Source organism: Balaenoptera acutorostrata, chromosome 5 (genome assembly GCF_949987535.1).
Source record: "Balaenoptera acutorostrata chromosome 5, mBalAcu1.1, whole genome shotgun sequence".
NCBI classification, from domain to species: Eukaryota; Metazoa; Chordata; class Mammalia; order Artiodactyla; family Balaenopteridae; genus Balaenoptera; species Balaenoptera acutorostrata.
The window spans coordinates 10,056,808-10,069,199 of record NC_080068.1 but is presented as its reverse complement, the minus strand read 5'-3'; the positions used below and the strand labels follow the sequence as shown (position 1 = coordinate 10,069,199).

At 42.6% G+C, this 12,392-nt stretch overlaps 1 protein-coding gene across 2 annotated transcripts; it reads right to left on the bottom strand.

Moving 5' to 3' along the window:
- Positions 1 to 8,709: 8,709 nt before the first annotated feature.
- Positions 8,710 to 12,092, bottom strand: TIGD2 (tigger transposable element derived 2). Of its 2 annotated transcripts, none has more exons than XM_007184100.2 (2): positions 11,723 to 12,092; positions 8,710 to 11,542 (listed from the first exon to the last, which is right to left on the bottom strand). In XM_007184100.2, exon 2 carries the CDS (start codon positions 10,629 to 10,631, stop codon positions 9,054 to 9,056), a length of 1,578 nt encoding a protein of 525 aa, XP_007184162.1. In that variant the 5' UTR covers positions 10,632 to 11,542; positions 11,723 to 12,092; the 3' UTR covers positions 8,710 to 9,053. The 2 variants fall into 2 exon arrangements, with proteins under 2 accessions (XP_007184162.1, XP_057403487.1); XM_057547504.1 differs by having other exon boundaries at positions 11,961 to 12,067.
- Between the last annotated feature and the right edge of the window lie 300 nt (positions 12,093 to 12,392).

Here is a 12,392-nt window from a genome sequence, read left to right as displayed (position 1 = left end):
TTTAAACCTTCTCTTTGTATAAGCTAAACTTTGCTATGTTTGCTTTCTATAGTAATTGCAATAAGTAGAGTCTGAGTGGGTCTGATGCTGCTTTCAGTTGTTTCTGCTGGCTCTTAAGGTGCGTTGTGAGCTCTTTTTCTTTGGAACTTTATCCATGGAAGTTTTTTGAGGACTATGTTGAAGTTGTATTCCTTCAGAGAGGATTTGTGTTTATTCCTACCAGTCTCCTGCAAGCACCACTATCTTAAATTGTCGGCTGAATGGTCTGGGGATAGACAGTAAATTCGTATCGCAATCCTATAAGAAGTCAGGCTCGTCTTTACAAATTCTGAGGAAAGGTATTTCTATGCCTCCCACCCAATGCCAGGGTCAAAATGGGGGAGTTTTCTTGCTGCCCCTCGTGTGCCACAAGTTTATTCTGATTCCTTTTCACTGAAGATGCAAGTCTTTTGTGATCCCAGCTTCATGGGAGATTTTCTCCTATCTCTCTGACTTTTATTAAATAATTCTTTCCTGTAATTATTTGAGTAAACAATGCTCTCCCACTCCTTTACTGTAAAATGCTTGAGAATAAAACTTTTATCTTAATCAAGAATACAGTGCTCTATATGGTACTGATTCGTTCTGTCAACCAGTATTTATTGAACACGTTTGTCCCAGGACTATTTTGTATTCTGGGTATACAAAAATCGTCGAGGCATTTAAAGTCCCCGCTGTCGTGGGGCTTAAATTTGTTAGCGTACATCATAGGCGTTCAAGAAAGTATTAGTGAAATAAATGAATTATCCAGTGATGAGTAACAAGGGAAAAGAGAAAAAGAGAATTGTCAGCCACAAAAGAGGGTAAGGTTACATTTACAGAAATGTCGGCAAAAAGGACCAAGAGAGTTAAAATTAGCTGTCTAAGGAGGCATTCTAGAACCAAATCTAGGTTGAGTGTCAGATGGGGCCCAAGATGAGGATAAACTGGCTTAACTGGAATAGAAAAGTCTAGAAATGGAAAGCTAAACAATATCCCAACAAACTTGTAGTGTTCTTGACTATCTTGCTTTTTATCACAGCTCTGCTATGTGTACATATGTCATTTAAGAGCACTGGCAAATACGATGATGACAGTGGCTCTGAGGGGTACCTCCTCCTTCTCCAAGCTTCTCCCTCAAAAGATGGGGACCTGCTCATCTCCCTCTGCATTCCAGTCCCCTTCTTTTAGTCTTACTTCTCCAAACTTTTACGCTTTTGCTTCTCCACTTTTGTGTGTCTTCTCAATTTTTTCTCTAATTAAAAAAAAATTTCCTGAGTGATAAGGGTGACATTCTAAAGAGATGACTCTTTGGGCGCCCCCAGGTAGCTTCAGGAGTGGGGCTGGTTGCTTTGATTAGAAGCTTGGAACGTTCAGACCCACCTCCCAACCTCGGGGTAAAGGAAGGGGGTGGAGATTGAGTTAATCATCAATGGCCACTGATTTTACCGACCATGCCTATAGGATTAAACCTCCATTAAAGCCCCTAAACAACAGGATTCAGGAAGCTTGCAAGTTGGCAAAAACATCCATGCGCCAGGAGGGTGGCCCACCCCACTCTACAGGGACAGAGGCTCCTGTGCTCAGGACCCTTCTGGACCTCACCCTACATGTCACTACATCTGACCATTTGTATCCTTTATAGTAAACTATAATAGTAACTGGGGGGTTGTGGGAACCTCCAGCTTTGTAGTCAAGACAGAGAGAAGTGAGGGTAACCTGGGGACCTGATACGTGCCACTAACCCGTGAAGTGAGGGCAGTCTTATGGAACTGAGCCCTTAAACCTGTGCAGTCTCACCCTGATAGTGTCAGAACTGTAGGACACCTGGTTGGTGTCAGCGTTGGAGAAGTTGTGTTGGAAAAGACACCGTGTATTTTGGTGTGAGGAGGGGAAAAAACCCTTCAGGCCCCTACCAAACTTGACACCAACACTTGTAATTACTCTTTTAATAAACTTCATGTTGAAATCATATTAGTTTGTTACTAGAAGATGACCTGCATTCCTCACATTCATTCCCCCCACCCCGTCCCACTGCAGACTCAACCAATTGCTTCAAGAGCAAGAAGCCTTCCCGACCCTCATCAAAATTTACCTTTCTCTCTCTCATACTTTTATTTCTTTATAATGTATCTTTGATCATGGCACTTTCACAGTCTGCTTTGTGTTAGAGTAGGCAAGGGATGCACAAAGAACAACAACAAATTATGGTAGAGGTACAGGGTATAGGGACATTGTACAAAATACCTGACCCGTACTCCTCAAAACTGTCAAGGTCATCAAAACAAGTACATTCTGAGAAACTGTTACAGCCAAGAGGAGCCTAAGGAGATATGAAAACTAAATGTAATGTGATGAGATCCGGGAACAAAAAAAAAGATATTAGGTTAAAACTAAGGAAATATGAATAAATTATAGAAAAACAAACAAAAACCTATTATGGTAAGTTACATGGATAGAACATATAAACAAAGAAAACATGCTATTCTTGAACAATCTAGAAACTTCTTAACAGATTAATTCACATACAAATCATTAGAAGTGTGGCCAGTAAAAAGCCACTATTTGTCTACACTTCGATAGCTCAATTTATTTTATATATTTAAATGAAATAAAGCAGCATGTCTTTAAAAGACATGCAGTAGTAGTTAAAAGGATTACCCTACCTTTACTCCTAAATTAGTAAAATATAAGTGTGTGTGCAAGAGCAATTAATAGTATCATGAAATAACACTTCTTAGATTATCTTGTAAATATCTGATTTTTGTATATTCATATGTAACATATAATTATGCTTTTATAAATGTATATATACTAAATGGAAATTTTTTATGTATGCCATTACTTCTAGTTCTATTTTCAAAAGGCAAGATTTACAAAAAAATTTATATTTCATAGAACCTAAAAGATATAATTATTTTACATACCATGAAGAAAGACAAAAATGCTGTCAACTATAATTGTAAGATGCTGTTGATTTCAAGAAGTATCCCAATTTCACAGGTATTAAAATGTGTATCTTTAGAATCAATCAAATACAGTAGTTCTTCTCATGGTAGAAACATTTTTAATTATACATTGTGCTAATTTAATTGGTGAGTATAATTTACAGTACTGAATATTTGTACAGTGCAGGAGAAAACCCTTCATTCTCTAGGTTTTTATAGAAAAGCAACTTAGGTATTTTATGTACCATAGGTTAAGTATCTTATTAACACAATGAGGAGACACAGACTCCCCCAAATACTAAAGTAAATCAGCAAATGGCCCCAAAAAGCTGATTAACAGAAAATGGAAATACTATTCCCTATATATTGTCCAACTATAACAGTAATTTTAAAAAATACAACCATACTTTGGGAGTCGGCTTTGTGCTGTGATTATTACATTGAAACAGCTTAAAATGTTAGTTTGGATTAGAGCACGTTGATTATCAAGACTCCTATTGAATTCATCTTTTAAGTTACATTTTTAAAGCCAAAAAGGGGAAAAAAAAAATCTGGGTTCTCTGTCATCTTAAATTAACACACCAAGACTATGTGTATAACCTCAGACATTTCTCATTAAGAAAAAAGAGTATCTTTAAAACTTTATTCTGTTATATGACTTTTTAAAAAAATTTAAATGCTTCAGTGGATGAGGAAAACTGTTTTCCTTAAGTTTACTTTGCCTTTTTTTAGGTTCAAAGGTAATTATGTTTTCTTGGTAAATAAGTTGCAGATGATCAACATATTCTGAAATATAGTAAAGAATTGGGTAACATTTTTGTTGGTTTTAGAAGAAATTAGATGTGATTTGGTTGTAAGTTCAGCTATTAAGGTTCCTCTCGAGAACAAAAGCACTTTTGGTAGTTACTTCATAGGTTAATGAGGCTGAGTCTTACAGTCAGTTTTTCTCTTCTAATTTAAGAAAAAAAAGTTAAATGTTCCAAAACCTCACTGATTCCTTTAATATCTGTAGAGTAACTCTAATCTATCATATCCCCCAGTGATTTAATTAGTTTCAGTGGTATTAGCTAATAACCTCATTACAGAGTCACTATGAACATACAAAAACCCAAAGGTCTATGTTTGAAGTTCTAGGGATAGTCATAAATTACACCTAAAGTTCTATAAAGGAACTACACTAAATATTTTCATATCCATCTTTAGGTTGACCAAAAAATGTGGAAGACAGTATGCCTTACATATTTCATTTTACATTTACAGCACTTTTGTTTCTCGCTTTCCAAATTATACTAAACAAGTATGTTCCTGACATGGGTCTGCGAGCCAGGCAGGCTTGGTTCTTGGGGCAACCTAGACCAGGAGGAATAGTGAGGAGCCAGGAACAAGGATAAGCACCCACCCACCCCCAGGGGTTAACATGTAGAAAGGATGCCGGCCACCCCAATAACCTGTGGACACGTGGCTGGATCTACCCTCTAGCCCTGGGCCTGATCTTCTGATCAGAAGAAAATTTAAAAGATGCCCTCACGATGACCGCATCTGTCTGTTGCATGGAGCTTCACTGAAGGATTTTCTGAGCCTCATGGATTTACAATGACACTCAGCTGCCTGGGGGATAACCCTGGTGGAAGCATTCTCTGGAATTACACACACCCAGCTAAAAGTGGTTTTAAGGAAGGTTCTGGCTGAGAGCCTCATGGATTCCTGCAGTCCGGATGCCCGTGGGGGAACGGAGGACCGCAGCTTCCTGCCAGGGCTGCAACCTCTGTCCTTGTCTCAGACAGGAGTGTTTGCTTGGTCTCTGCCAGCTCCCTTTGGGAACTGCTTCTGAAACGGGAATTACACTTCACAGGACTGGTGCTGAGGATCACAGAACAGACTTTGCTTTGTGGGATGCCAGCGTCGTGCCTGGTACATCGCAGACACTCAGCACGTGGACTGCCGCACTCCCCGTCCTCCAGGAGGGAATTTCACTACGGGACGTCCCACCTGTGTCCAACAGGCAGGCCTGTGCTGGACTCCAGGATGAAGTCCGGCCCTGGGAGGCGCGGCCTGGAGGGAGCCCCTACCCTTGGCCACTAGGCCACCGATGTCTGGAGCTGAGAGAAGCAGCTTCTACTCCCTTCTTGGCCCCTAGCGACTATGTGACCTGAGGCAGATCAGCTCCCTTCTCTGGGTCATTGGTAGGGAAACCGTCTAATTTCTCTCCTAAGCTGGGACACATGAGAGTAAAAAGGGCTCTGTAACACTTACTCTGAACAAGCAGCGTGAATCAGGATGCTGCTGGGCAAACCAGGCCCAGTGCCCCCTGGGCTCACCTGTTAGATGGGGGAGCGCACTGACGGCGCTGCTTCCTGGCTGGGCGCCTGTCGGCTCCGCCAGCTCCCGCTGTGTTTGCACCGGCAGTTTGCATTTCTGCCTTTAGCATAAGAGCTCATCATCTCACAAGGATGACTTCAGCTGCTTGGAAGAACCCATTTCTCTTTGAGCCCCGTTATCCCAAGACTACAGCTAAAGCAGGCCCCGCCTGTGCTTGTCTGTTTGTCTGTTTACTGCTGGGCCCCTGTGATGACTTGACAGCACACACTGTAGTCTTAAGGGCCTGAGGGACTCAGCACTGCCCTCTTACCTGTGGCAGCCACCCCAGCCAGCATCCCCAGTGATGAGGCAGCGCCCTAGACCTCAGCAAGGGTGCCCGGGCCTCACGGAGGTCAGCACAGAGTCACCGTGAGAGAAGGGCTGTGACTCATTCTCCAGCCTAAGCCTGGAGGCCAGGGGTTCTCAGTGAACAGCCACAGGGTTGCTTAATAGCTGGTGTTTATGAACGCTTGCAGTGTGCCCGTTTAACCTGCCACCCTTTTACATATGAAGAAACTTGAGGTTCAGAGAGGTCCGGAAAGCTGTCAAGGTCATCTAGGGAGAAAGCAGAGAAGCTGGTGTTTGTACTCCAATCCATTACCCTTCAACAACCCCACTCCTTCGTCTTAGCCAGAGTTTCACAAAGTGTGCCGATGAGATATACGAGGTAATTTTGGGTTACAGATTGTCAAGTTATAAAAAAAAAAAAAAAAAAAAAGTCTTATATTTACTTTAACTTGGACTAGAAAGAGACCGCAGTCGGCACACAAGACCTATGATTTTGCTTAGGACGGAGATAAAGTATATGTTTAAATAAGAAAAGGTCAACTTTGTGAAAATACTAGTAAGTAGAGACACAGCCCTCCTGAAGAAGGGCTGTATTTGGAGTGCAGGTCCTGGCTTTGATTTGTAGTACGTTGTGTGGCTTTGGCCACGTCACTGGAGGCAGGGTGTCTCTGAGATCATGACCTAACTAGCTGTCTCCTGCTTCATGTCAACTGTGCTACTGAGTCCACCGTGAGCTTCCTTAAATCTAGAAAATTCATGATGAAGTGACCACAGAGCTCAGTCTGAAGCTAGATTGAAAACAAAGAGAGTCCCAGAACAAGAGCACCATGATAATCCCATAATTCTACTTGAATTGACTGTGCCCACTGATCTGGGCCCTGCCAACTCTGTTATATTTACTGAGCACTCAAGGTTCTCCAGTCAATCCCTATATTACTCTCTGAAATTAAATTATGAAATAGTAAATATTCCCACTACACAAGTTTTTTTTAAAGTATACTCTCAGTTGCCAAACACTTCCCATTTGGTCTGGGTTCTGTTTGCCTTTCAAATCCTCTAAAAAATAGGCACTTTTATAAATGGAAAATTTATTAATTTCCATTTATAAATTTATTTAAAAATAAATTTGTAGATACTTTCTTTAAGGGGCACAAAGTCAAATGAGAGCACGTTATTTTCTGTGCTTCTCAAACTAGGATACATATAAGGAGCATGGGGTTATCCAAGATAACACAATGCATCTTCCTGGAGGATATAATTAATATAACAATACCTGGAAAAGGAAAAAGATTTTTGTATTACAATTAATTATGGAATTAGAATGCACAGTTTATATCGGTCTTTACGATGAAACAGGATTAAACCATTTCAATGTCATGACTGAAAGAAGTTTGAGAAGTTTTTGTTAGCAAAAAGCTCTGTGAAAAATGCAAAGCAGTATTCAAATATGTCATTACCATTTCCAGGCTTCGAGTCCCTTTGCCTCCAAGAAGCCAAATAGTTTCAGGACTTATCTGCACAGAGTTTCATTTCCTCAGGGCTTCCTAGTTAAGTGAAATTGTGTAAACTGAGAGAGGTGTGTTAATGATAAGGTATGAATTCTCCCAAAGAAAATATTCTTAGAGGTTTTCCGAAAAGGCCTTTCTCGCACTCAAAGCCTCTGCTCTGTCAAAAGGCAGAATTCTGAGCTCTAACAGTCCTCATGAAGGAATGTCAGAGCTTCGAAAATCTCAAGTCAATCACAGCAAAGCTCCCAGTATATGGCTGGACCCGATTACTGTAACCAGTCTCCTGTGATATTTCTTTTGCTCTAATTTTCTACTGATCCGGTGTTACTTTAGTTTGATATTTCAAGTGTCCTCCTAACTGCTATCTTATCTGCTTTAAAGGTATTTTATTACTTCAGTAAACTAGGCCAATATCAGTAACAGATTCTATGAACAAAGCCAACATCTATGTATTTTATTAGCAGGCCTGGAGCAAAGAAACTACAATTCCATTCCCATTTCCTTTTATAATTCAAACTAAGATGTCTTAAACATGCCGGCATGCCTCACTGTGCCTAGCAGTAGATGGTCGGGAAATGATTTCTGAATTGGATTCACCTTCCAGTTTTCTTTGAAGTCAATTATTATTATATTTCAGCTGAATCTAGTCACTTGCATCTCCTTTATCTCACCTCCCTCTAAAGGGTTTTCCCAGTGCAGCAACATTGGGGTTGATTCACACACTGGATCTGTCGAGCACACTTCTGAAATCTCATTTCTGCAACTCGGTAACAGGAGCTAACACTTAGAGGACTTTTTCTGCGCCAGGTCCTGTTCTAAGCCTGTATTACTTAAAATCCATATATTAACTCACGTACTCCTCAAAATACTCTCAGAGGCAGGTATTATTCCTATTTTACAGATGGGTTAAGTAACTTGCCCATGGTCACACAGCAGCCTATGCTGTTCTACAGTGCCTTTCTCATGTTCAATTTAATGTCAGTTCATGTGATGGCTCCACAAATACCAATGTATGCTTACATTCTCAGTATTAGTTCTCACAGAAAAATACGCTATTATGAAAGCAAATGACGTACTTTAAAGCTTTGAAGTGTTACATCAAATAGCTTATTAAAGAGAAAAAACTACTTGCGTATCTCTACTAATAAAGGATCAAAATGACAGATAACACAGTTTAATCCTTCCTCTCTTCTAATAGCAATGATTTGGAAAATGAAATCTATTTTTCTGGAACAATGATGGCATTCTTTCCACAACTCTGAAGGAACTCTCCCTACTGCCAGATGAAATAAAAGTGAAGTGCAAGTCCTTTGCCTGGGGACGTTTTAACCTTATTTCTTCTTACTTCATTATACAGAGACAGCCAATCTGAATTGCTGATTGTCCAAATACTGTTGGTATAGAATGCCATATTTCAGGCTTCAGACTATTTTCCTTCAGTTCTCTGCTTTCACAGTGAAATACATGTACTTCAGGTATAATCTTTGCTGAGTTCTAAAATTTTCGGCAGGTGGAAAAACGGTAGAAAGGGAAACTTACCCTCCACGTATTTCAGTTTGGAAACTGAAGTTCAGAGAAAGTCATAAAAATTCAATTTAAGAAAGATTTATTGATTGCCTAGAGTGTGCATGGTACTCTATTAGACAATGAAATTCAGGCACAAAACAGACACAGGATCCCTGGCCTCAGGTACCTTATGATCTTAATTAGTATAATACAGATTAGAAACAGACAAGATACATGTCAATGCTCACTTCCTAGAATCGACATTCAAGCACAGTAATTTAAGTAATCCAAAACAGCATCTAATCCTAAATTCATTAATAAAATGTATTTGGCCTTGAAATCCACAGCACTTCAAACAACATAATTAAGTTCCACTGCAGATAAAGTCACAAAGACGCAAACACACGGGAAACCCTTAAGAGGATTATTAATGACTTTTGTTATTCTGGATCTTCTGTTTTCTTCTTATTATTGTTCGAAGCCTCCGCAACACCAGTTTATCAGACAGAAGCATGTCATCTTGTTGTTCTAGATAATCCAGTAAATTTTCGGTCCATTCCAGTGCAGCTTTGTGGCTGATATGCTTCTCTGGGTTCAGTTCTGTTTTTCTAGTCTTACTGGAAGGCTTGTGCTCAGCAGGCTTGGCCTGGTCCTCAGCACCTTCACTGTCGGTTAGCACCTGGCAGTTTGAGTCATTACTCCGAGAGTCAAACCACTGATCAATATTCTCAAGGTCAACATGTTCACAGTCTTCTGTATTCTGTAAAACTGTTGCTAAGTTAGCTGCTAAAATGGCTCCTTCATCAATATTCATGCCTGAATTCTCTTCATTGCCAGGGAAAAGTTTTTTCCATGCTTTGGTTATGGCACTTGATTTTACCATGTTCCAAGCTCTTGACACTTCATAAATTGCATCTAACACTGTCAAGTTCTTCCAGAACATTCTGGGGTCAATTCCTTCATCCATGTACTTCTGGAGAAGTCCTGCTCGGTAGTATCTTTTTACTGTGGCTAGAACTCCTTGGCTCATAGGTTGAATGAGACTTGTGACATTTGGTGGTAGATATTTCACAATTATTCTGCCATCATCTGAACTCAACAGTTCCTCATTTGGATGTGCTGGGGGAAAATCCAAAAGGAGCACTGCTTTTTCTAGAAGCCCCTTGGATTTCAAATGCTTCTGTACCTGTGGCACAAAGTACTTTTCAAACCACTGTCTGAAAACAGAATGTTCTATCCACGCACTTTTTTGACTGAAATAAGTGACAGGAAGGTTTGAAAGGTCAGCTCCTTTGAACGCACGAGGTTTTTTTGCTTTTCCCACAACACAAAGATTAAGTTTGTGTAAACCTGTGGCATTTGCACAACACATAATAATGATTCTCTCTCTGCTTGACCTATAACCAGAAGTACTCCGCTCAGTTTCAAGAGCTAATGTCCTTGACGGTAGACATTTCCAGAACAGTCCAGTTTGATCAGCACCATAAATTTGTTCTGGTTGTAGATTCTCTCTCTCAACGAATTCCTGAAAGTTACCACAAAACTCACTGGCAGCAGTTTCATCTCCTTTCAGTTTTGTTCCTTTACCAGCAGCCTTTGGAATACCATGGCGCTGCTTAAATCGAGTCAGCCAGCCAGACGACGCGTTAAAATCACCTTCCATTCCCAGAGCGTCAAAAAAGAACTTGGCTTGTTTTGCACAAATCGTTCCAGACACCGGAATCCCATCTGTTTTCTGTTGGTTAAACCACTCTATCATAACTCTATCAAGTTCCTCATATGTTGATGACTTCATAGATTTACGTTTGGATACCCCACTTGTAGGATCTGAACTGTTTGCATAGTTTATTATCCTTTCTTTGTTTTTTTTAATATCACGCACTGTGGATTCACCAATTCCGTACACCACAGAAAGTTTTTTGAAAGAGATGCCTTCCTCAAGTTTCTTAATAATGTCAAGCTTGTCCTTAATTGTCAACACCACACGCTTTCGTTTCCCCAACATTGTATCTAACGATTACCAGAACAAGATATTTAACAACTTAGAGTTGGACACAATGAGACTAGAAAATGGGGTTTTAAGATTCCTTTCCTACCCCCCCTAGGGCCTAGATGGGCAGTGTGCTGGCCAATTTCCAGACAAGGCCTACATGACCCTCTTTGCTGTTTTGAAACTTACAAACTTCAAACAACAAGGACCGGCTCCACTTAATCCTATCTTCTATCTTGCTTCCTCCTCCCTTAGTTTAAGACCTTTTCACGAACTGCGATCTCAGGGGCGATGACAACCAATATTGTACCAGCAAGGTCTCTACAACAGTCCTATTACATACTTGATTCTTGCCATCCTTACTACGGGCGAAGCTCTATGTTAAAGGAACTAAGACTCTGGTGGGAGTATTTGGGGCAATGTGCTAGGGAACAAAGAGTTGGAAGACAGGGCTTGCAAACCGGATAGGAAAATACAACGGGAAAACTCGCCCCCCTGACTGCTGTCCTTGTCAGGCAGTGCGCTGTATGGAATGCTAGCTCCCCAGGCAAGGGCTGCTACACGTTGGGCAAGTGAGTGGTTATGGAAATCGTAAGCAAGCAGGATAAGGCAAGCTGAACAGAAGGGAGCGGTGCAAATCAGGTGAAAGTGGACAGCCAGGAAACTGTGTACTTTAACATGACACAAACCTCCACCTCATGTGTTTGGCAACTGAAAAGGAAAAAGGCGGACAAGAAGTGGTGTCACATGATTAAAGAAAGCATCAAAAAACTTCATTGGCAGAAATCAGGACTCATGGTAGAGGGTATGGGGTGGGGGAGGGCTCAGTGAAGATGTTACGATAATCCTGGTGAAAGATGATCCTCGATGGGCCAACAGAAGTAGTTCCTGTCGGGGGCTGTATAGGCACCCGGAGCCTCCGAAACCTAAAGGAAGATACCAAAAACATTTTTCTTTCAATATCAGGGTCTGTGGCATTATCCACATCTATCCTGCGACTGTGCTGAGAAAATTAACGCCTCCTAGGAATGTGATGGCTAAAATACGACACAGACTGCTTTTAGGCGTTATCTAGAGTGTCAGGGATCGGGACCTGAATTGCCTACCTCCTGAAATTAAGAGGTCAGAGAGGAGCCGCGTTAGCGAGGGCCTCTCCCCGCACGGCGAGCTCCGGAACGCCGGCCGTCTTTGCTCCCTGGGAGCCCGGATTCCTCCGTGCACGCCAGCGACCAGGATGTCACCGCCGCAGCCAGCCAGCGAGCGGGCGGGCGCTTGGCCCAGGGGACGCCGGTCCGCGGCCCGGGGGCATCGCTCTCCGCCCGCCTTCGCGGCGGCCAGACCAACCTGAGAGCAAATGGAGTCTCCCGAGGGAGGCTGACACCGGCGGCGGCGACGGCGGCGGCGGCGGCAGGCAGCGATCGTCGCCGCCGGAGCCGGAAGGCGGGGGATTAGGGGGCACGCGCGCGCCCCCGCAGGAACGTTGTGTCGGCGAGGGGGCGGGGCCTCCGCGGGCGAGCACGCGGCCCGGGGGCGGGGTCTCCGGCGAGCGGGCGGGAGGGGGCGGGCCCAGCCGCCGCGGAGTCTCTGGGCGCCGCGTGGGTTCTGCTGAGGGCCCGGCTGCTCCAACCTGCAGACTGCTTCGCCGGCCAGCAGGGGGCGGTACAAGCTCACCTTGTCTCAGCCCTTTTCCCAGGGTCCCGGTTCCGTGGGCAAGGCTTCCTCCGCTCTCAGGTGCAATAAAAATCGCACCTTCGGAGGGCTCGCGAGAAAGCTGCG